At 45.0% G+C, this 25,689-nt stretch overlaps 1 protein-coding gene across 6 annotated transcripts in view; it reads right to left on the reverse strand.

Annotated features, from left to right (window-relative positions):
* Positions 1 to 25,689, reverse strand: part of TDRD12 (tudor domain containing 12) — an 81,259-nt gene that overhangs the window by 29,969 nt on the left and 25,601 nt on the right. For 5 of the 6 annotated variants that reach the window (XM_074386593.1, XM_074386591.1, XM_074386592.1 and 2 more), the window contains 6 exons: positions 18,041 to 18,138; positions 17,355 to 17,431; positions 13,668 to 13,748; positions 6,625 to 6,685; positions 6,155 to 6,262; positions 2,700 to 2,885 (listed from right to left, as the gene is read on the reverse strand). In XM_074386593.1, the coding sequence (XP_074242694.1) occupies positions 2,700 to 2,885; positions 6,155 to 6,262; positions 6,625 to 6,685; positions 13,668 to 13,748; positions 17,355 to 17,431; positions 18,041 to 18,138 (611 nt within the window). Of the gene's footprint in view, positions 1 to 2,699; positions 2,886 to 6,154; positions 6,263 to 6,403; positions 6,544 to 6,624; positions 6,686 to 13,667; positions 13,749 to 17,354; positions 17,432 to 18,040; positions 18,139 to 25,689 lie in introns of those variants that run through there. The other variant, XM_003937314.4, reaches the window with a different exon arrangement.

Raw genomic sequence — 25,689 nt, forward strand, 5'->3', positions numbered from 1 at the left:
TCAAGGAAGCACTTCACAAGTATTCATTCATTTAGCTCTTAAAACGCTCTCACGGGGCAGAGGCTATCACTGCTTCACTTAGGTGAGGAATCTGAGGCACAGAGAGGTGAAGTCAGTTGCCCGAGGTTGCACAGCTAACACATGATAGCGATAGGATTTGAACCCAAACAGTCTGACTCCAGATCCCCTGCACAGATCCTAAGCACAAGAATGAACTAAATGCTTCCTGAAAGGGGCCTTAAAAAAGACAAACCCTGGCTGGGTGCAGTGGCACACACCTGTAATCCCAACACTTTGGGAGGCTGAGGCAGGTGGATCATCCAAGGTCATGAGTTTGAGACCAGCCTGACCAATATGGTGAAACCCTGTCTCTACTAAAAATACAAAAATTAGGCCAGGTGCGGTGGTTCAAGCCTGTAATCCCAGCATTTTGGGAGGCCGAGGCGGGTAGATCACGAAGTCAAGAGATCGAGACCATCCTGGTCAACATGGTGAAACCCCATCTCTACTAAAAATACAAAACATTAGCTGGCATGGTGGCACATGTCTGTAATCCCAGCTACTCAGGAGGCTGAGGCAGGAGAACTGCCTGAACCCAGGAGGGGGAGGTTGCGGTGAGCCGAGATCGCGCCATTGCACTCCAGCCTGGGTACCAAGAGCGAAACTCCGTCTCACAAAAAAAAAAAAAAAAAAATACAAAAATTATCCAGTCATGGTAGCATGTGCCTATAGTCCCAACTACTCAGAGGGCTGAGACAGGAGAATTGCTTGAACTCGGGAGGCAGAGGTTGCAGTGAGCTGAGATCGTGCCACTGCACTCCAACCTGGGTGACAGAGTGAGACTGTCTCAAAAAAAAAAAAAAGACAAACTCCTCTTCCTTAGGAGACTATCTTTTGAACCCTGCCCTCTGCGAGCCCACAGGTAACTCATGAATTTGCGTCGCCTGCCAGATACCTTCCTGGCACACACCCTCCAGTAACCAAAGACAAGCAGAGCCTCCTCTTTCATTCACGCAGATCCACATGGGCCCAAATTCCAGGCACAGGCCTGAAAGCAGGTTGACCATGGAGGCATGGAGAAAGCTGGGGGCCGTAGGGACGAGACCTGGACGTCCCTTTCTGCCCCAACCCAGGGTTTGTCCTCAACACAAGTGACTTCTCATCAGCAGGGCTCTGCTGCTAACAAATTTGGAAGATAGAAACGTTTCCATTAATTTGATTAAATCGATTCATAATAATAGATGGAACTGTCTAAAGAGAAATCATGAAACTACATGGCATGATTAGAAAAATGAGCTAGTATCTTTTCTAACTGCAACCTATGTCTTCGTGTTGCTGTTTTTCACTGGCAGGGCCCTGTCTGGAGCACGCTCAGTGCCAGGCCCTGAGATGCAGGTTCCGTGCCCATCAGACCTCTAACGGCTGCAACCCAGCGGCACAGGGCCACACCCGCTGTCGTTTACCTTCACACCGCTCCTCTCTTTCCCACTGCCTCTTTCTTAGTGATGTGGTTTGGATCTCCGTCCCTGCCCAAATTTCATGTTGAATTGTCATCCCCAGTACTGGAGGTGGGGGCTGGTGGGAGGTGACTGGATCAGGGGGCCGTTTCTCATGAATGGGTTAGCCCCATCCTCTTGGTGCTGTTCTTTGAAATCTAGTGTTTAAAAGCATGTGGCACCTCCCCGTCTCCTGCTCCCCCTTAGACTTCCAGCACGATTCTGAGTTTACTGAGGCCTCCACAGAAGCCGAGTAGATGCCAACATCACGCTTCTGCTCCAGCCTGCAGACCCATGAGCCAGTTAAGCCCCTCTTCTTTATAAATTACCCAGCCTCAGGTATTTATAGCAATGCTAGAACAGACTTAAAACAGTTATTCTGAGGTTTCCCCACATGGGAAAAGTTAAGAAGGGTTATGAAGCAGGGTGGGGAGCTAGGAAATGACTGGCAGAGCACGGGACAAGGCAGTGGAAGCCCTGACTTCAACCCCACTCCTAGCCCTGTCAGCGGGAAATTTACCCCAGTAACTCTTGCTGAGCCTCGTTTTCTCCTCCGTGAAATGGGGAGAACAATGCAAGGCCTGCCTATCTCATGCGCCTGCTGTGATGGTTAGATAGACTCAGGTCTGTGAGAGCATTTTAGAAACATAATACCCATTTCTTTCTCTCTTTTTATTTGAGATAGAGTTTCACTCTTGTTGCCCAGGCTGGCGTGCAATGGCATGATCTCAGCTCACTGCGACTTCCACCTCCCAGATTCAAGCGATTCTCCTGCCTCAGCCTCCCAAGTAGCTGGGATTACAGACAGGTCACCAAGCCCACCTAATTTTTTGTATTTTTAGTGGAGATGGGGTTTCACCATGTTGGCCAGGCTGCTCTTGAACTCGTGACCTCAGGTGATCCACCCGCCTTGGCCCCCCGAAGTGCTGGGATTACAGGCGTGAGCCACAGTGCCAGGCCTCAATAACCATTTCTAAAAGACTCAGCCAATGGCTCACAACTGGGGGCTCCAGGTGAGAATCAGTGTGAGAGCATGAGTAATTGGAATGGGGAAAGGACACTTTCTCATAGGACAGTTTCTGGCCTGGAAGTTTGAAAATCAAACTGAATAATGGAACCTGACTTTCCCCAAAGGAGAGGTGTGTAATTTTAAAATAAATATTCAACCCATTTGGTTGTGAGGCAAAACTGTCTTTGACTTACTCCGTTTCTACTTGGTAATGACTTGTAGCAGGCCCCTGTTTGCAAAATTGTCAGCACTGGTGGCAGGTAGAGCAAAGGGTCGCTTTCACAGTGAGAAATGACAACCACGTCACAGCCACGGGCTATGGGAGGCCAAGAGTAAGATTCGGTGTGGCTGGGGCCCGGAAACTTATTTCTTTGAAGAGCCTACAAAACAGCAACAACCAAAACCAAAATAAGGTAGAGAAATCTAACAACAACTCTGTCGCATGGCTCGTTTTACCCCAACAAGCACTACCCATCGCCAAACCTGGTATTTCCCAAGCCCTAAGCTGTTAAGTTTCCTGGAATCTTTTCTCAGTACCAACCTCCTATTAAAAGACCCTTGCTCTTTCTCCTATTAAGACTTCCAATAAAAGATTCTTGCAGCCAGGCGCGGTGGCTCTTGCCTGTAATCCCAGCACTTTGGGAGGCCGAGGTGGGTGGATCACTTGAGGTCAGGAGTTGGAGACCAGCCTGGCCAACACAGTGAAACCAAAAATACAAAAATACAAAAATTAGCTGGGTTTGGTGGCGTATGCGTATAATCCCAGCTTCTCCAGAGGCTGAGGCTGAGGCATGAGAATAACTTGAACACGGGAGGTGGAGGTTGCAGTAAGCTGAGATCGCATCGCTGCACTCCAGCCTCCGGAAAAAAAAAGATTCTGGTTTAAGTTTTCTAAATTAAAAGGATCCAACAGGTGGCCCAGGGGGCCCACTGACAGGCACTGAAAGTTCACCAGTCAAGGATGAGGCTTTTCCTCCTCATTCTCCCAACCCGCCAGTCCATCAGCTTCATCTGTAAAGCTTTTTAAAAGGTAAGCTTTTATTTGCTTATTTTTCTATGTAACTGTCACTAAAACCCAAATGTTCCAACAGAGTTCTCCACCCACAGGTACAGAATCTTCCAAAAGGCTGGGCTCATTGGCACCACGAGCTCTGTGAGTCCTCCGGAGTCCTGAGCCCTAGCTGCAGTCAGGACCCATGCGCTGCACCTGGCATTCAGCAACCATCCTGGGATCATCCTTCACCATCGCCCTTCCTCTGCAACCCATGTGGTCATCTTTCTCAGGTTACTTCTTTGTTTTGGTAGAGAACATGAAATTTCAATATCTTCTTAACAAAAGGTAGAAGGGAAGTAAGTTTTTTTGAGACTCTATGTCTGCTCATGTCTTCATTCTACCCTCACACTCCATCCACAGTTTGAGTATGGACCTCTGGTTGGAAAGAGCTTTCCATAAAAAAAAAAAAAAAACATTTTTTTTTTCTTTGAGACAGTGTCTCATTCTGTCATCCAGGCTGGAACGTAGTGGTGTCATCTTGGCTCACTGCAACCTCTGCTTCCCAGGTTCAAGTGATTCTCATGCCCCAGACTCCCAAGCAACTGGGACTACAGGCAAGCGTCACCACACTCAGCTAACTTTTTGTATTTTAGTAGAGACAGGGTTTCACCATGTTGCCCAGGCTGGTCTCGAACTCCTGAGCTCAGGCAATCAGTACCTTGGCCTCCCAAAGTATGAGGATTAGAGACGTGAGCCACTGCACCCAGCCTCATCAGAATTTTGACATCAGCGCTCATCTGGTGCATTGCGGAGACATCTGAAGCCATTTTGATTCCTGGTCCGGCGTGAAGGACCAGTTTCATCTCTCATAATCTTTGGATCCCTCACCCATGCTTCACAAGAACATGTCTAATCTCTTTCTTCGGCAGTTGTGCTGGGCCTGTGATGGATAGGCCCTTTTAATCTGAAGATTCTTGTCCATTAGGTCCAGAAAATGTTAATCTTCAGAAAATGTCCTACCATCGTCTTCACTCTTCCTAGAAATTTCATTTTCAGATACTGGACCTCAAATAGACCCTCAAAAATTTTTCCTCTCATTTCCGTTTCTTTGCCTTTTTCTTCTACTTTCTGATAGTTAGCTTCTCTTTTATATCTCAAACATACTAGTGGTTTTTACATTTTTCATTATTTTGAATTTCCAATAACCTTTTTTTCTGCCTGTTCCTTTAAAAAATATCCGATTTTAAATATCCCGAGATAAGATATTGCATTCTTTTAACAGTAAACTGCTAGGGATGAAATATCGTCTCTCTGGGGATATTTATTCTCTAACGTTTTCTCCTATTCACTGCGTTGCTTGTTTCCTTGAGAGTTTTTTTTTATTTTATTTATTTTTTTTTTTGAGATGGAGTCTCGCTCTGCTGCCCAGGACGGAGTTCCGTGGTACAATCTCAGCTCACAGCAAACTCTGTCTCCTGGGGGTTCAAGTGATTTTCCTGTCTCAGCCCCCCCAAGTAGCTGGGACTTCAGGCGTGTGCCTGGAGGCTCTGTGGACTGGGCGACTCTTGTCACCACATGAATGTCAGTCACCTCACCGCAGGAAGACAGGACGGCAAGCAGGCCCTGTTCGAGGGAGAATTTCAAATGGCATCATCTGAAGGTCATTTCTCTAGGGCCATTCAGTTTCTTCAAAAAGAGCCTCCAACCTTGCTGCTGAGAACAATACAAGCCAGCTGTGGGTGCTCAGGAGACAGAGCAAAGGGTTCACGCTCCCTTTGCAAAGTGCTCCTTCCCTGCAGAGGCAGCCACACTCCATCTCCTGCTTTCATCTTCTAAGGCTGTGGAATCTGTCCACTCCTCTCTCATGCTATTTGTCCTGGTAGTTACATCTTCCTGTCTTAAAAAAAAATTTTTTTAACTTTTTTTTTTTTTTTTTTTGAGACAGCGTTTCGCTCTTGTTACCCAGGCTGGAGTGCAATGGCCCGATCTCGGCTCACCGCAACCTCCACCTCCTGGGTTCAGGCAATTCTCCTGCCTCAGCCTCCTGAGTAGCTGGGATTACAGGCACGTGCCACCATGCCCAGCTAATTTTTTGTATTTTTAGTAGAGACGGGGTTTCACCATGTTGACCGGGATGGTCTCGATCTCATGATCCACCCACCTCGGCCTCCCAAAGTGCTGGGATTACAGGCTTGAGCCATAGCACCCGGCCAAAACTTTTTTAAATCAGAAAAAAGTAGATAAACATATATGATCAGTTTTCCACATCTGCAAGGCAATTTTGAAAAGAACAGCTGGGGAGTGCATTACAACTCCCCTGGCAGCCTGCTGCTCCTCCCGCAGCCCTGTCCCCAGGCATACTGGAAACCTGACTGCAGAAGGGGCTCACAGTTCCACGGCAGCTGCCTCACAAAACACTCACTCACTCACTCACTTCTAAGATGCTAACCTGGGCTTAAGAGTAAATGAGAAATTAGGCTGGGCATGGTGGCTCATGCCTGTGATCCCACACACAGACACACACACACACACACACACACAGAATTTCAAAAGCAAAGAAATTATACAATGCAACCTTAGAACCATTTAAAAATCCTTCTACATTAGGAAACTGTGGTGTTTTCTTGATAAATGTGGTTTTCCGAGTGCTTGTACCTTCTTCAGTTCTGCCGACAGAGGCGACGACTCAATGGTTAAGCAGGGCTCGATCTTGTTCCGGAGCACGGCCACAGGCGGCGGCAGGCCCGACTTCAGCTTCTGCAACTGAGAGAACGCGTGCATTAGATGGCTGGTATCCGCCCCAAGGCATTAGCACAGGAGAGCAAGAATTTCACAGAAATGAAGGAAACACAGATTTCACTGTAAACACCTGGGTATATACGCTTATCAAAACAAAAAATTTCCAAAGGAAGACCATTTATTACTCCCCCTCCCAAAAAAAAAAAGGAACAATTTATCAGAAGCAACAATCCATTAGATCGTTTCTAAAAGGATGTCTTCAGGTAGAGTCGCCCATTTCAGGAGTTTCTCCTCTAATCTCAAGTCTGGAGGGAGGAAGGAGAAGGAGGTAAAGGATAAGCAATTTTCCCTCTCTTTTTAATTTACTTTTTTAGGGCCTGTAATACCTGCTGGAGATCAGAGATTCCGTCAGCTCTCAAAGGATCAGGATTTAAAAACTGTAGTAATCTGTAAGATAGTTAAAAGAAGAAAGTGAAGAAAAACGTGTTTCTGTTTCCTCAGTAGAGCTCTTCTTTCCGTTCTTCCCTGATGGAGGTAGCAGGGACTGCACAGCCCGTGGCTCGGCTGTACAACCACTCCCTGTTCCACTCTGCTTGGTTTGTGAGAGCTGAGGGCCCGCACGTGTGCTGCCGCAACCCTGCCACACAAAGCCCCCTGAGAGTATCCGTGCGGCCCCGGCCAAGCTCAGGAGCCACCAGTGTACTTCACTATCTTTATTTTACGCATGAGAAAACGAGACCAGATAGGACTTGTCTACAACCACCTCTGAGAGAAGAAGGAATTTGAAACCGTTCTCCTCTAGCTCCAGCCCCACCCTAACGTGGGTAAGGCCAGGGACAGTCACAGAGAAGTCACAACCCACAGATGTGGTGGGGACGCCAGAATAAAGAGGGTTGGCTACACACATGGCAAACTACACTCTTTCCTAAAGCCCCATTCCTGTAAATAGACTTTTTTCTTTAAGATGAAGTCTTGCTCTGTCACCCAGGCTAGAGTACAATGGCACAATCTCAGCTCACTGCAACCTCTGCCTCCCGGGTTCAAGCGGTTCTCCTGCCTCAGCCTCCCGAGTAGCTGGGATTAGAGGCACCCGTGACCTCACCTGGTGAATCTGTAGTAGAGTCAGGGCTTCGCCATGCTGGCCAGGCTGGTCTCAAACTCCTGATCTCAGGTGACCTGCCCGCCTCAGCTTCCCAAAGTGCTGGGATTATGGGCGTGAGCCACCGTGCCCAGCCCTGTAAATGAATTTTTAAACACAAAAGCCACAAGACCCAACTCCATCAGCTGATGAATGGGTACATGAAATATGCTCCATGCACTCAATGGAACATAAGTCAGCCATGAAAAGGCATGCTATGCTGGTTTATGATATGGCAGAGGTGAGCCTTGGAAACATGGTGCGCTGTGAAACCAGCGTCACCAAGGCCCACACACCGTATGATCCCATCAGTATGAAATGTCCTGAACAGGCAAACCTACAGAGACTGAAAGCAGACTGCTGGCTGCCAAAGGACGTGGAGAGAGGAAAATGGCGAGTGGCCACTAATGGATACGGACTTGTGTGGCTGCAAACTTTGTAGATACACTAAAGACCACTGAGCTGTACACTTGAAAAAAAGGAGACATGAATTATATCTCAAAAAAGCGGTATTTTAGAGACAATATTCCAAAACAATGTTAGAAGCTAAAAACCAGATGGACACACTAGTAGTAGCCCCAAGACAGTTGAATCTGAGCCAGCCACCGGAGGCCTGACTCTGTCTGCAGAGAACCACCTTCAGAAAGCTTAGGAATTAGGGCCCGGCTTCCTGGCTGCAATAGCGTGGCAGGGGAGGAACCTCTGCATTGCCTTATTGCTTCTCCACACCAGACAGCCACTCACCCCAATCGGAGGAAGCCCAGGGGCTGATTCTCTGGAGAGGACAAAGCAGAACTCTCAGGCTATGAGCTGCCAGCTACAAACAGAGGTGCTGAACTGAAAAGAGGGAGGCTAAGCACACACAGGACAGGGAGACCCAGCCTGCACCTTCCACTCAGCCCCCAGGATAGGAGCAGGTCTTCACCACAGTGGGCAGAGATAGGAGAAACCTTCCCTCAGGCATCTGGCCCACTGGAGAGGAAAGACAGAGAGAAAGACTTCAGTCTCAGAGGCTTGGTACACTCAGAGACCCTCACCGGCTCACTGGGCCTCTACACTGAAATAAAAGCAGAGAATCAAGGACGGCAAGACATCTAAGGGAAGCCTCCAACCTAAAAAGCAAATAATGCACCCTGCAAGAAAAAGAAACAGTGCAGGGAGAAGAAAACTCCCCCACCGAAATCATTAGTCTCCTTAGAGGAATGAGAGAAACGATCATATATGTGAAACAAGGACAACACTATTGGAAAGAGAACAAAGAACGAAAGGAAAACCCTTGCAAATTAAAAACGTGACGTTCGAAATAAAAAACTCAATAAACTGAGAAGAGGACAAAATTGTAAAAACATTCCAAAAAGTCAAGCAGGCCAGGCGTGGTGGCTCATGCCTACAATCCCAGCCTTTTGGGACGCCGAGGCAGGCAAATCACTGGAGGTCAGGAGTTTGAGACCAGTCTGGTCAACATGGTGAAACCTAGTCTCTATTAAAAATACAAAAATGGTCAGGTGTAGTGGCAGGCACCTGGAATCCCAGACTGAGGCAGGAGAATCACTTGAACTCAGGAAGCAGAAGTTGCAGTGGGCCAAGATCCCACCACTACACTCCAGCCTGGGTGACAGAGTGAGACTCCATTTCAAAAAAATACATAAAGCAAGACAAAGATTTAAAAAAATAAAAAAAGAGAAAGAAAAATATATTTTATAAAATTACACAACCAATTCAGGAGGTTCAACATATGAGTCACAGAAGTTCTTAAAAGAAGACAGAGAACACTGAGTGTAAGAGAACAATGAAAAAGTCCAGAGAATTTCCCAGGGGTAAGAGACACGAGACTACACATTGGAAGGGTCCACCAAACAACAAGCATAATAACAGAACTGCGCCAAGGCACAACATCAGGAACTTCCAAACACTGGCAACAGAGGAGGAAGCATCCTATAAGTTTCCAGAGAGAGAGAAAAAAGGAGAGATAGATAAAGAAATCAGAATGAAGTGGACGTCTTCACAGTAGAAACTAGAAGTAGAAATATCTTCAGAATTTTTACCCAAACTATTGATCAAGTGTGAAGATAGTCTAAAAGCATTTATGCAAAGTCTCTAAAAAATTTATGTTTTGTGTCTCCTTTCCAAGAAACCTACTAAAGGATGCTCTCCACCAAAACAAGGGAGTAAACTAAATAACAAGATGGGCCAATCCAGAAAAGAAGGGATTAAATTCAAGAAAGATGCAGGAATCTCAGAATGTTGGTGACAAATATGGGACACATTAGGCACACACCAAAGTAGGCGGGAAGGGTCTGGAGAGATCTCCAAAGAGTCACAAGTGAGAATCTGAGTTTGACAACAGAGGAGGATTCTAGAGATGAATCTTTAAGATAGATTAAAAATTCAGGAAAGTGAGCCAGGTATGGTGGCACACAGTAGTCCCACCTACTTGGGAGGCTGAGGAAGGAGGATTACTTGAGGCCAGAAGTTTGATACCAGCCTAGGCAACACAGTGAGACCTCATCCAAGAAAAAAAAAAAAACAAAAACAAAACTATTAACTTCAGGTAAACCAAAAGGCCACGTGAGAAGAGAAAAGCAGTCATGCTCTGTGACTGCAGGGCTCCGCAGCACTCACCTGCTCACAGCCCGTGGACAATGCACACTCATCTCACTGCATCATGATGCAGCCAGAGTGGGGTCACGGGAAGAACAGAAGCATGGGTGTGATTTCAAGAGGGAAGACGAATGGTTGCATGACAGAGCCATGTTCTCACAGCTCCTGTGTTCTTTGGCAGAGGGCTTGGGTCTAGAAGGACAGCGTCTAACCCTGGACTCGGCAGCCTGTGTGAAGGGCACTTCAGTCCAGGCTTTGACGTGCACTGCTGTTCAGACTCTGACACTGAAATGGTATCATGAAGAATGTGCATATTTGGGTCAGGCGCGGTGGTTCACTCCTGTAATCCCAGCACTTTGGGAGGCTGATCATCTGAGGTCAGGAGTTCAAGACCAGCCTGGCCAATACGGTGAAACCCCATCTCTACTAAAAATACAAAAAATAAAAATAAAAATTAGTCAGGCGTCATGGCACATGCCTGTAATCCCAGCTACTTGGCTGGCTGACACATGAGAATCACTTGAAACTGGGAGGCAGAGGTTGCAGTGAGCCAAGATCACACCACTGCACTCTTGCCTGGGCCACAGAGTGAGACTGTCTAAAAAAAAAAAAAAAAAAAGAATGCATGTATTCAGAGAATGTTTCCATCTTCAATCAGTGGGCAGTACAAAGTAGGCTGATGTTAAAATGTTTAAAGGAAGACAACAGAAGAATAAAGAACGAATATCACAGTAGGCATGAGGGACACAGAAGATGGAAAGACGAAGAACTGCAGAGAGGGCTCCAGGGTGCGTTAAATATCAGAGATGACGTGAGCAGCAAGCAGGCACCACTCCACCCTCCCATGCACAGGACTTCTTAACCAGTCATCAAAGTACTCCCCGCAGCACATATGGCTACAGTGCCAAAGTCCAGACTCCTCCTGAAAATAATGCTCCGAGAGTCACCACACAGAGTTGAGACTCACCCCTCACCCAGCATATTCCCACAGGCTGGGTGGAAGCTGGCCCCAGCTTAAAAACACAACCTCAACCCAATCCAGGCTGCCTCAACACCTCCAGAAGCCCTTAGCGAACACAGCAGTTTCTCTTGGACACCCAAAGATTAGGAGAGAGAAATCCGCTAGGAGGGCCCTTAAACCCGGGTGTGGGCCCCGCCACTCCCTCTGCTACCCAAGCATCCAGGATTCCCAAGGGGACGGTGGTATGTGATCCTGGAATGGGTCAGACTGAATCTGGGGTGACTCTTCCTGAATGTACTGTAACCTTGAGGGTCTCCGAAATGAGTTGTATGAAGGAACGGGCCCAAGGAGAAAGAAACACAACTGCTTGCTGGTACTCACAAGCTTGAGCAACGCCATCAACGAGACAAAAAGACAGGAAAAAGAAAACCACAGGCATCACACAGAGGAGGCTAGTAGCCTCTCTCCTCACACCTGGCCTCTGGCAACAAGCCAAGGTGCCTGTGCCCCTCTGGCCACATCGTGACAGTCATTATCATAGTTCCAAGTGAGGTTTGGGGATACGGCAATGCGGGTCCCTGACTGGCCCTCCTTAAGCAAAGGGTGCCTCTCCTCCAGGCTGCCTTCACTATCTTGCCAGAAATGACAGCACAGGGTTCCGCAGGCTTTGGACGCAGTGCAACCAATGCAGGACCTCTGCTTGGTCAAGGGGGTGGGTCCCGGGATCACGAGGTCATCCCTGTGTCCCTAAGGAATTCAAAGCCTTCTTTGCTGTTTAATCTTGAACCACCGCAAAGTTCCCTGAAACCCACAGGAGACTGACAGGATAATTGACATTTAATCCATGGATTCTAAGTAAAGGGCATTTGAGCAAAACAGGAGACAAGACAGAACTTTCTAATATGAAAATAAAAGGGAATGCAATATTCCAGGGTCATCTGGGCACGGTGGCTCAAGCCTATAATTCTAACACTACAGGAGGCCAAGGTGGGCTGATCTTCTGAGGTCTGGAGTTCGAGACCAGCCTGGCCAACATGGCAAAACTCTGCCTCTACAAAAAATACAAAAATTAGCTGGACATGGTGGCAGGTGCCTGTAATCCCAGCTACTCAGGAGGCTGGGGCAGGAGAATTGCTTGAACCCGGGAGGTGGAGGTTGCAGTGAGCCGACATCACGCCACTGTACTCCAGCCTGGGCGACAGAGCAAGACTCTGTCTCAAATTTTAAAAATTAAATAATAATGAAAGAAAGAATATTCCAGGGTTAATTTGCCAAGTTACAATTTAAAATAATAAAGAGGCCAGGTGCAGTGGCTCACACTTCTAATCCCAGCACTTTGGGAGGCCAATGTGGGCAGATCACAAGGTCAAGAGATTGAGACGATCCTGGCCAACAGGGTGAAACTCCCTTTCTACTAAAAATAGAAAAATTCGCTGCACATGATGGTGGCCGGCACCTATAGTCCCAGCTACTTGGGAGGCTGAGGCAGGAGAATCACTTGAACCCAGGAGGTGGAGACTGCAGTGAGCCGAGATGGCACCACTGCACTCCAGCCTGGCAACAGAGCAAGACTGTGTCTCAAAATTAATAATAATAATAATAATAAATAAGCTGCATGGATCATGCAAGGCCTTCTGTTCCAAGGTAAATAACCACTGTGACAGCAAAACCTTTGGGTATTAGGGCTGAGGTTGCCCTGGGAGGGGGGTGTCAGTCAGGTGCATCAACAGCATTCCCCAGCTCTGTGGGCTCCTGGAAGCCTTCAAAGCCTCAGCTTTGAAATACTGGGTGGTGTCCTGCGGGGTAAGAAGCCCTGGCAGGCCATCAGCATGGCCTCTGGGAAGCTGGGAAGCCCACATGGCTGCCCAGCGGCAAACCAGTGGATACAGCAGGACCTCCCCACCTCTGACCTGTCTCACACTCTGTCACTCTGAGAGCTCCGGGGCAACTACAGTTACTTAGAATGTAAAACTGTTTAGGCTAACATGGTAAAAAGTATAAAAATGACATGAGGCTGGGAGCTGTGGTCATGCCTACAATTCCAGCACTTTGAAAGGCTGAGGCAGGAGAATCACTTGAGGCCAGGAGTTTGAGACCAGCCTCGGTAACATAGCAAGACCCCTGCATACAAAAAAATAAAATATTAGCCAGGTATGATGGTGCATGCCTGGGGTCCCAGCTACTTGGGAGCCTGAGGTGGGAGGATCACTTGAGCCCAGGAGGTCAAAGCTGCAGGGAGCTGTGACTGCACCACCGCACTCCAGCCTGAGTGACAGAGAAAGACCTTGTCTCAAAACAAAAATTGGCATGTAAATATTTTGTAGATTACACAAGTATAAAATAAAGGCAAACTACTCACAGTTTCTCTGGCAGTGCTGCTTCAGAGAACTGGAGAGAAAGCAAAGACCAACCCACAGAACATCAACAGTCCCAAAAGATCAACTGTATCTAATTCAATTTGTGACATGGTTCGCTTCACTAAGATAATCCAGAAGGTGAGGTAGAAAATGACTACTTACACTGGAACAAAGCTTTTAACAGAAAAATGTGCCCAAGTGGGACGGAAAAGAAAAAAGTAATGTCAAACCCTACAGAAGCTGCACTGTACATTTATTTTTTGATAGGAATGTAGGTCTGAAATTAATAATAAAATATGTAGCTTTCTCTTGTTTATAATTTTATTATAATTATTTCAATACACAATTCAGGCCAAGGAAAAAAAGTCTTACTTCACACAGCCATTCTTCTCATCATATTCTTTCTTCTCAGCTGATCTAAGAGGTTTCACATTTGGCTTCTGACTTAAATCACTAGAAATAAAAAAAAAATTCATTAAAATTTGTCAACAGCAGCCTGGGTAATGTAATGAGTCCCCGTCTTTACAAAAATAAAAAATGCCAGGCATGGTGGTATGTGCCTACAGTCCTAGCAACTAGGGAGGTCGAGGTGGGAGGATCGCTTAAGCTCAAGAGTTGGGACGCTGCAGTGAGCTGTGACTGTACCACTGCACTCCAGCCTGGGCGACAAGAACAAGACCCTGTCTCTTAAAAAATGAAAATTTATGAACCCATTTACCCCAATGCTGAAAATATCTTTATTTTCTGGATTAAAAATTTAAGAAGCACCACTGAGGAATCGGTTTATCTATGTAAGCACATTTCTGTGAGCAGCAGAGCTTAGTCCTTTAAGTTTCATTTCTGACACTTCTGGTGCCGATCCTTGCCAGGATGGAGCAGGCCCACCACAGCCTCTTTCTCCTGCTGATCACAGCTAAGAGATTCCGGATGAGGCCCCAACAGCAGGGGAGAGAAGAGAAACACTTGAAAAACAGAATCACCAGGACTTCCTTGTTTTTTTCCTCCCCATGTCTTTCTGTGTTGACCTCAGGGTGACTTTGTGGCAGATGCAGATGGCAGAACCTCCGAGAGAGACCTCCTCTTTCAAGCCAGAGAAGTAGGAAGAGGTGCCCTCTAAACCAGAGAGTGTTGGGAATCCCCATCAATTTTCTTTTCCTTTCTCGCCTCGCCCCAAGGCCAGCTCTGATCTTGGAGCTGCACCCAGCAACAGCAACAGCAGTGTGGTGACCTACAACCCTGAGAAGACCCACACCTAAATCCAGAGGAACCTGGAGACGGGAGCTGTAGTCCAAAGACTGCGTGAGGAAATCGCTATCTTTTTTCTCCCTTACTTGTTTTATTCTCAAGGTGGCCCAATCCCACATTACTGCACAGCAACGCCTCTAAGAGAAACCATCTGGCCAGAGGAACACGGGGAAGGAGCCCCTAGAAACTGGTAACTGTTAAGGAAAATTCTGAAAAGACAGACAGCGAGCTGGTTCATGACACAACACAAGCCACTGGCTCCCCCAAAGCTAAGCAGATGAAGAACAGGCACTGAGGCCCCAAAGCCTGGGCTCACACGGCCACCGCCACCCACAGACTGCGAGGCAGAGCATGAGGGCCCGACCTCAGGGAGATACCAACCTCCTGCTAAGACAAACGACACAACCAACACTCGCTAGACAATGTTAACAGAAACCAGAGTCTCGCAACGTAACATTTAAAATACTCAGCGTGAGTCCAAAGCTGCTCAGCACACACGGGCCAGGAAAACCAGACTGACTGCTGAGAGAGTTGACAATCAGCAGGCGCCAACCCCAGCAGCTCAGGGTGGCGATCACCGGACATTCACTCTGCAAGAAGAAAAGGCCAGCACTCCCGAGTGGAAACACATAAGTTCTCAGCAAAGAAATATATACTTTAAAAAAAAAGAGAGAGACTTTTAGAAATAAGAAATACAGGCCAGGCACCGTGGCTCAAACCTGTAATCCTAACATTTTGGGAGGCCGAGGTGGGAGGATAACTTGGTCTCAGGAGTTGGAGACGAGTAGGAGCAAGAAAGTGAGACCCCTACAAAAAATTAAAATGTTAGCCAGTTGTGGTAGCGTATGCCTGTAGTCCCAGCTACTTGGGAGGCCGTGGTAGGAGGATCCCTTAAGCCCAAGAATTCAAGGCTGCAGTGAGCTAGGGCTGCAGTGAGCCTTGGTCACAGAGCAAGACCCTGTCTCTCTCTCTCTCTCTCTATATATATATATATATAAAATAAAAAAAAATATTCACTGGATGGGCTCAATAGCAGAAGGCAGATGATAGAAGAGAATCAACATACAGACAGATCAGCAGAATCATTAATCTAAAGAACAGCAAGACTGAAAGGCTGAAAAAATGAACCGAGCCTCAGGGACTTTTGCGACAATATCAAAATATCTGACATTTGTTTTATGAGAATCTCTAAAAGGAGAGGAAAAAGAGATTGGTGCAGAAAAAATATTTGTAGACATAATGACTATTTGATGTAAGAAAGATACAAATGAAGAACATTAATGAACCCCAAGCATAAGAAATACGATAGCAACGACAGCAAGGTATACAATATTGTTTTTTGAGACGGAGTCTTGCTGTCACTCAGGTAGCAGTGCCGTGGCATAATCTCAGCTCATTGCAACCTCTACCTCCTGGGATGAAGCGATTCTCCTGCCTCAGTCTCCCAAGTAGCTGGGATTACAGGCGCCCACCATCACGCCCAGCTAACGTCTTTTTGTATTTTTAGTAGAGATGGGGTTTCACCATGTTGGCCAGGCTGATGTTGAACTCCTGACCTCGGGAGATCTGCCCACCTCAGCCTTCCAAAGTACTAGGATCGTAGGCGAGGGCTACTGTGCCCGGCTGGTATGCCAAAATTCAATTGCTCAAACCAGTAATCAAGAGAAAATCTGAAAAGCAGTCACAGGAAATGTCAGAGGAAGAAAGGCAGCGGTTACAGCAGACGCAGTGCTAGGAACAATGCAAGCAAGAAGACAGAGGGGCAACATCTTTAAATAAAGTCCCGTCGACCTTGAATTCTACACCTAGCAAAGGTATCCTTTTTAAAATGAACTTGAATATTTAAAAAAAAAAAAAAGCTGAAAGAGTTCATCAACAGCAGACCTGCAATACAAGAAATTCTAAAGGAAGTCCTTTAGGTAAAAGGAAAATGATACTAGATGGAAATAGGGATCTACACAAAAAGTAAAAAACACCAGTGCAACCACATAGGTAAAAAGAGAAGATATTTGTGTTAGTTAACTCTCTGTAGGTTGTAATTGACTATTTAAATAAAAGTGAGGTAGAGTCTAGCATTTATGAGATATGTAAAAGTAAAATATATGACAAACCACAGCATAACGTCCACGAGGGGAAGTGTGAAAGTCTACTGCTTTGAGTTCTTAGACCATTCATGAAGTGATACAATATGACATCCTTTCTGCGATATCATTAACGTCACTGACATGTACCTTGAAGAGGACAGAGTACAGACCCAGCCTCTGAGACTCATGAAACCATTCTTCTCTTTCCACCCCAGGTAACCACTCAGCGTCTGCTTCCATCTGGCCATGTGAGGCCATCCCGCCCATCAGGACCACTCCATGCCAAACTTCAGACCTGCCTCACAGAGACAGCTCTGTCCAACAAGGCAAAGAGGAGACAGACTCTAGGGCCACTACCAGTTTTCAGTCAACTCTGATTATCAACCAGGCGTCACATTTTTCTGTTAATATATATGACGTTTAACCAAAAGTGCTTGGGCCACTCTTTGAAAACGGACCATTTTCCCATCATCGATCTTACAGGACACTGTTTAAGACAGTATCACTCAAGTCTCTAGTCAATTACACACTGAATTATTTATTCTTTTTTTCTTTTTTTTCTTTTTGAGATAGAGTCTCACTCTGTCACCCAGGCTGGAGTGCACTGGTACAATCACAGCTCACTGAAGCCTCGACCTCGTGGGCTTAAGCGATCCCCCCAGCCCTGCCTCCCTAGTAGCTGGGACTACAGGCCGGCGCCGCCACACCAGCTTGAATTTTCAAATCATACCTTGCTTCTGGTGTATCGGGGTCAGCGTATATGGTTATGCCCCTTTTTGTTGGCCAGTACGCTGAAGATTCAACACGCTGCAAAAAAAAAAAAAAAAAAAAAACTTTGTTTCAGAAAGAATGTGTATGCCAGCAACATATATCCATTCTTTTAGAACTAAAATTCCATGGGAGTTATTCTCGTGAACAACCATCCCAGACAATTTTCATGCACACAGAGATATGGAGAGACAAAAAACTGGAAAACTGGGGGATTATGCCAGTGCCATAACCACTCATTAAACATCCAAACGGCAGGCCACGGGCATTCCAGACATTTAAAATGTCCTGCAGTGACTTTCACCTGCCTTGTCAAAGGGACCGGAGGGCAGGTTAGACTTGCACATCACTATGACAATGCCCCGGAATTCCAGATTTTCACGCCTTCATTAAAAGGAGAATCAATATCCAATTCTGTAGAAAGCAAACTAGGCTGAGAGTAAGAGCTTGATGTGAAGGAGCTGGAATTATTTTCTCCTTTCAAAATAGGCAAACGTGCAAACTATACTTTTTCATGAACAAAGCTAACATGGCCAAGGATTTTTTAATAGAAAACATACTTTTGGTTTCAAAGCGATTTCAAAAGAGAAAATTTTTAAGTTAACGCTACATGAACTTTGTATTTAAAGAGCATTTTAAAAATACAACCTTATTTGTATCTTTTAAAGAGATGCAATGCTGTTTCTTTTCAGATTTGTTTTTAGGTGAATCTCTCAATGAATCCATATTACATTTTACGGCTTCATCTGCAAAATAAAAATGGTAATAAGAAGGCTACATGGAAAAGTGATATTAATAGAAAATAGGATATAAAGGAATATAATAAAAGCAAATACTATTATAAAGTCTTAATATGTAAAATTTTTATGGAATATGAATTTGTAATAAGCCTTACTTGAGGAGATTACATTTTAAAATCTTGTTTCAACCTTTATTGTAAAAAAACAATTACAATGTTCTAAAAATTCCCACACCAGCTGACTAATAATTGAACACAATAATATTTTCCCAACTTGTCAGGTGACATTTCCCTAAGACAAGAGCAACGTGCACCAACACACAGGCTCTTCTTACAACTCGACACTACCTCCCTCCAAGAGGTGGGCTCTATGTTCCTTTCCCATGCACCTGGGTGGGCTCATAACCAACAGGGAAGTGGTGCTGTGTGACTTCTAAAGCAACGTCACCAAAAGGTGACACAGTCACCATTTGCCATCTTAGATGCTCACGTTTGAAGCCCAGCCGTGATGCTGTGGGGAAGCCGCCACATGGAAAGGTTGCCAGGGTATTGTGGACGACAGCCCCAGCTGAGGTCCCAGACAAAAGTCAGCATCAACTGCCAGAATGTGCCTGAGTCCTCAGATGCACCGGCTTAGTTACTTACTGCCAGCCCTCAAGTTTCCCTCCCGAGGCCCTGGACAGTGTGGAACAAAGGCAAACCCTCTTGCCATGCCTATTCCGAATTCCTGACCACAGAACCCATGAGCATTATAAAATGGCTGTTGTTTTACCCAGCAATCATTTATTAGGGAAACAGAGAGGCAATTCTACAAAAGTGTCCTCCTATTAATAAAAGAAGCACAAACTGAAATGACAAGATACACCTTTTACCTATTAAATAACAGAAGTTACCCTGAAATGTGAAATGGTATTATAAACTGCCCTAACCCTTCTTTAAAGTAATTTGGAGCTCAAATCAATCTGCATGTCATGTGGTCTTTTGGTTTGTGATTACATTATCAGGGTACAACTTTCAACCAAAAAGATAAAACTCTAGAACTAGGAGTGGAGGTGGTGGTTAAAATTCACCGAGAGGAATGTCCATACAAGACAAGCTCTTAAATGAAAATCACTAAGTCCGCAAAGGAGTCCAATGCCATCATAAACAGTAAATAAATAAACAGGAGACTGGGAGAGAAATATTCACATCTGATGATATGAAGATGAAACATCAGTCTGAAAAGGACTTTCAAATAAACTTATTTAAAATATCCAAGAAATAAAAGAAGAAATAGTATTTACGAAACCAAACAGGCCAAGTGCAGTGGCACGCCTGTAATCCCAGCACTTTGGGAGGCCGAGGTAGGTGGATCACTTGAGATCAGGAGTTCGACACCAGCCTGCTCAACATGGTAAAACCCTGTCTCTACTGAAAATACAAAAGTTTTCCAGGCATGGTGATGCACTCCTGTAGTCCCAGCTACTTGGGAGGCTGAAGCAGGAGAATCACTTGAACCTGGGAAGTGGAGGTTGTAGTGAATTGAGACTGCATCATAGCATTCTAGCCTGGGTCACACAGTGGGACTCCATCTCAAAAAATGAAAATATAAATAAATAAATAGATAGATAACATAGCACTCCCTCCCCTCTCTCTCTCTTCCTCTTTCATCGGGTGACACACAGTTCCTGTTCCCCTTCCGCCATGATTGGAAGCTTCCTGAGGCCTCAGCGGAAGCATATGCCAGCTCTATGCTTCTTGTACAGCTTGTATAATTGTGAGCCAAATAAATCTTTTCTTGCTAAATTATTCAGTCTCAGGTATTCCTTTACAGCAGTGTGAACAAAGACAGCTCCCTACTAAAAGAACTACAAAGTATATACTTGGGGATGGAGAAGAAACCTGCAGTTCCATAATATTAATTATATAATCAACATCTACTTAGTACTTACTATATATCAAGAACTATTCTAAATGCTTTATATGAATTCACTTTATATAATTCAATTTTATGTGACAGTAGCAGGTACTTTACTGAATTCCATGTGATTTCTCTATGGGAACAATTATTTCCCCCTTTTCAGATTAGGAAAAGCAGGCACAGAGAGGTGAAATAACTTGCCCATGTTTATTCAGCTAATACAGAACAGATCTGGGATTCGAACCCAAGCAATTCCACTCTAAGGAACTTAAAGAAAATATTTATAAAATAGCAGGTTAAACTAAAATTCTAGAAAATAGAACAGAAATGGAAGAGGAGTTTATAAAAGAAAAGGTGACATTTTTGATGTGAGAACCATGATTACCTTGAAACTTCATTAGAAAGTATAAGTATATATAAAATTTAAGGCTAAGAGAAATGAAATGCAATATATAAAAGAGTAGAAAGGAAGAGGGAGAAAACGGTCAATTCAAGAGGAGGCAGAAAATAACAAATAAAATAGAAAAACTACAGTCAATAGAAAACACAAAATGAGTCCAGCCGTGGTGGCTCACTTTGGGAGCCCAAGGCAGGTGGATCATTGAGGTCAGGAGTTCAAGATCAGCCTGGCCAACATAGTGAAACCCTGTCTCTACTAAAAATACAAAAATTAGCTGGGCGTAGTGGTGCATGCCTTTAATCCCAGCTACTTCGGAGGCTGAGGTGGAAGAATCACTTGAAGCAGAGAGGCAGAGACTGCAGTGAGCCACAGCACTCCAGCCTCAGTGACAGAGTGAGATTCTGTCTCAAACAAACAAAAACACAAAATGAGATAATGAAAAGAAGTCCAAATATATATTAAATCACAATAAATGTATGTGACTTATTAAAGACTCATAAGTGGAACTCATAATAAGGAAATGTAAATAGAAACTCATTTAAGATACTATTTCTCACTGCAAACTGAAAAAAATCCAAAAACTTGAAACTCTCTGCTGGCGAGGCTGTGGGCAAACAGGCAGCCTCCTAGATTCCCATGAGCCTCCCAGGTAATACAGTACCCACAGCACCTGGCAACAGAGGTTGCCATTCTTTGACCAGAAACCCCTCTTCCAGGAATCTACCTTGAAGATGCAGCTCAACAAATGCAGAATAATATATAGTGGAACAACTGAATACCCACATGGAAGAAACAAATCCAAATCCTGACCCTTACCTCCCATCGCTGACTTGAAATGGATCCTAGAACTAAACGTAAAAGCCAAAACTAGAAAACATAGAGAAAGCAAAGATTTCTTAAAGAGGACATGAAATCCTAAAAGAAGAAAAAGTGATTAGCTAGACTTTATCAAAATCAAAAACTTCTCTCTCTGAAAAATACCGTTAAGAAAACAAAAAGACAAGCCACAGACTAGAATGAAATTTATTTATAATACAAATATATGACAAATGACATCTCCAGAATGTAATTTTAAAAACTCAGCCAGGCACAGTGGTGTGTGCCCATAATCCTAGCACTTCGGAAGACTAAAGCGGGGGACTGCTTGAGGCCAGGAGTTTGAGACCAGCCTGGCCAGCATAGGGAGACCCTGTCTCCAAAAAGGTTAAAAATAAAAACTCTCAGGCCGGGCGCGGTGGCTCAAGCCTGTAATCCCAGCACTTTGGGAGGCAGAGGCGGGTGGATCACAAGGTCGAGAGCTCGAGACCAACCTGGTCAACATGGTGAAACCCCGTCTCTACTAAAAATACAAAAAATTAGCTGGGCATGGTGGCGCACGCCTATAATCCCAGCTACTCAGGAGGCTGAGGCAGGAGAATTGCCTGAACCCAGGAGGCGGAGGTTGCGGTGAGCCGAGATCACGCCATTGCACACCAGCCTGGGTAACAAGAGCGAAACTCCGTCTCTTAAAAAAAAAAAAAAAAAAAAAAAAAAAACAACAACTCTCACAGCTTATTATAAGAAAAACCTAAGTTTCAAAACATGTAAACAGCGACTTCACAAAGGAAAACAGACAAATTGCTTACAGGAACATGAAAACACGTGCAGTGTCATAAGTAATGAGGAAAGTGATCTGCAATCCAAAAGGCCACCCCTGCCACTGCAATGAGAGTAACAGGGCTCAAGAGCTGATGAGAAACAGCTCCCACATACCCGGCCCTTAGGGTGTGGATGTGCTCCATCCAAGCAAAGTAAGCTAAAGAAAGACCGGGTGGCAGTGGCTCACACCTGTAATCCCAACACTTTGGGAGGCCGAGGTAGGCAGATCACCTGAGGTCAGGAGTCTGAGATCAGCCTGACCAATATGATGAAAATCTGTCTCTAAAACAAGTCTGAAAATTAGCCAGGCATGGTGCTATGTGCCTAGTCCCAGCAACTTGGGAGGCTGAGGTGTTTGAGGCTGCAGTGAGCCACGATCACACCACTGCATTCCAGCTTGGGCAACAGTGCAAGACCCTGTCTCTGAAGAGAAAAAAAAAAAAAAAGAGAATAAAGACCATCAGAAATGATAAATATGAAGGTAAATATAAAAACATATATCCTCATCTTAAAAATCTTTTTTTAAAATAGAGTTAAAGTCTAAAGAGACATACAAAATCTGTGGTCTCCGTGCTGGTGAGTGTGACAAGGTCTGTCAGTTACCCTGTAATATCATTCAGTCCATGCTGCAGATCAGTGTCCGCAAACTCCTTCTGCAAAGTGCCAGCTGGTAAATGCTGCAGGCTTTGTGGGACAGGTGGCCTGAGGTACCACCACTCAACTCAGCTGTGACAGTGCAGAAGCAGTGGTATACAATATGTAAGCAAATGTGTCCAGTATGTTCAGTGAAACTTTATTTGTAAATACTGAGATTTCAATTTCTTTTTTTTTTTTTTTTTTTTTTTGAGACGGAGTTTCGCTCTTGTTACCCAGGCTGGAGTGCAATGGTGCGATCTCGGCTCACCGCAACCTCCGCCACCTGGGCTCAGGCAATTCTCCTGCCTCAGCCTCCTGAGTAGCTAGGATTACAGGCACGCGCCACCATGCCCAGCTAATTTTTTGTATTTTTAGTAGAGATGGGGTTTCACCATGTTGACCAGGATGGTCTCGATCTCTTGACCTTGTGATCCACCCGCCTCGGCCTCCCAAAGTGCTGGGATTACAGGCTTGAGCCACCGCGCCCGGCCTGAGATTTCAATTTCATATCATTTTAATGTATCACAAAATATTCTTTCTCTTTTCATTTTTTTCAACTATTTAAAAAATGGAAAAATCACTTTTAGCTTAGAGGTTGTACAAAAATAGGTGGCAGGCCAGATGTGGCCCATGGTGGCAGTTTTCTAACTCCGACTTTGAGGTAACAGAACCCCTGATTTGTAGTGGGAGCCTGGCAATCCAAAAGAAGGACAACTTCTCCCAGACCTTCAATGAGAAAAGAAGCATCATATGCAATCTCTGAGTTGTACCCCCTTCTCCTCTCCCCCCACCCCCAACTAGCTGGAAGGGAGACACAGTGATAGATCATTTTGGAACAGGAGGATGGCAGCAAAACCTTCAGGATGGCAAGGCCACCAAGACAGAAGGAGCACAGACTCTGATGACCTGCCTGCATGCTTATGATATGTTAGAGAATTAATCTTCCTTCTTCTTTCAAAAAAAGAGTGAAAGAATTGACTACTTAATAAAAAAAAAAAAAAAAAAAAAAAAAAAAGGCCGGGTGCAGTGGCTCAAGCCTGTAATCCCAGCACTTTGGGAGGCCGAGGCGGGTGGATCACGAGGTCGAGAGATCGAGACCATCCTGGTCAACATGGTTAAACCCTGTCTCTACTAAAAATACAAAAAATTAGCTGGGCATGGTGGCACGTACCTATAATCCCAGCTACTCAGGAGGCTGAGGCAGGAGAATTGCCTGAACCCAGCAGGCGGAGGTTGCGGTGAGCCGAGATTGCGCCATTGCACTCCAGCCTGGGTAACAAGAACGAAACTCCGTCTCAAAAAAAAAAAAATGATAAAGTATTGTGGAGTTTCTAATACATGAAGGATTAAAATGCATGACAACAGACCGGGCACTTTGGGAGGCTGAGGCAGGTGGATTACCTGAGGTTAGGAGTTTGAGACCAGCCTGGCCAACACGGTGAAACTCCATCTCTACTAAAAATACAAAAATTAGCTGAGTGTAGTGGCACACACCTGTAGTACCAGCCATTCAGGAGGCTGAGGCAGGAGAATCACTTGAACCCAGGTGGTGGAGGCTGCAATGAACCAAGATTGCCCTACTGCACTCCAGCCTGGGAAACAAGAGCAAAACTCCATCTCAAAAATAAAATAAAATGCATGACAACAATTGCATAAAGGTCAGGAGGGAAGAAATGGAAGGAGACTGCTATAAGCTCCTCATGCTATCCATGAAGTGCCTAATACTGCTTAAAGGTAAACTATGAGAAGTAAAGATGTTTACTCTAAGCCCTAAAGCAATCACTAAACATAAAAAACAAAAAGTTATAGGTGGCCAGGTGTGGTGGCTCTTGCCTGTAATCCCAGCACTTTGAGAGGCTGAAGCTAGTGGATCACTTAAGGTCAGGAGTTCAAGACCACCCTGGCCAACATGGTGAAACCCCATCTCTACTGGGCATGATAGCACGTGCTTGTAGTCCCAACTACTCAGGAGGCTGGGGTAGGAGAATCACATGAACCCAGGAGGCGAAGGGTGCAGTGAGCCAAGATTGCACCACTGCACTCCAGCCTGGGTGATAGAGCAAGACTCTGTCTCAAAAAAAAAAAACAAAGGTTATAGTTAATAAGCTAACAAACGAGTTAAAATGGAGCATAAAGGGTACTTAATCCAAAAGAAAGCAGAAAAATAGAGTAAAGGGAACAAAAACCAGATGAGAGAAACAGAAAATAGCAAGATGCTAGATTAAAAGCCAATAACATCAATACATTACATTAAATTAGAAAGAATTAAGATCTACTATTTTATAGCACATTGGGGTGACTAAATCAATACTTAGTTTTAGATTTTTAAATCACTTAAAGGTGTAACTGGATTGTTTGTAATGCAAAGGATAAAGCTTGAGAGGATGGGTACCCCATTCTCCATGATGTGCTTATTTCACATTGCATACCTGTACCAAAACATCTCATGTGCCCCATAAATATATATACCTACTATGTACCCACAAAAATTTTAAATGACAAAAAATTTTTTAAAAATTGCATCAAATATAAACGATTTAAATACTCCAGTTCAAAGACAGAGATGGACAGACTGGACACAACTATATGCTCCCTACAAGAACTCCCCTTTACATATAAAGACACAAGCCGGACGCGGTGGCTCACGCCTATAATCCCAGCACTTTGGGAGGCCGAGACGGGTGGATACAAGGTCAAGAGATCGAGGCCATCCTGGTCAACATGGTGAAACCCCGTCTCTACTAAAAATGCAAAAAAAAAAAAAAATAGCTGGGCATTGTGGCGCGTGCCTGTAGTCTCAGCTACTCAGGAAGCTGAGGCAGGAGAATTGCTTGAACCCAGGAGACGGAGGTTGCAGTGAGCCAAGATCGTGCCATTGCACTCCAGCCTGGGCAACAAGAGCGAAACTCCGTCTCAAAAAAAAAAAAGACACAAATAGGTTAAAACTAAAAGAACATAAAAAGACATACTATGCTAATATTAAT

The sequence above is a fragment of the Saimiri boliviensis genome, chromosome 14 (assembly GCF_048565385.1).
Source record: "Saimiri boliviensis isolate mSaiBol1 chromosome 14, mSaiBol1.pri, whole genome shotgun sequence".
In the NCBI taxonomy this organism is placed as follows: Eukaryota; Metazoa; Chordata; class Mammalia; order Primates; family Cebidae; genus Saimiri; species Saimiri boliviensis.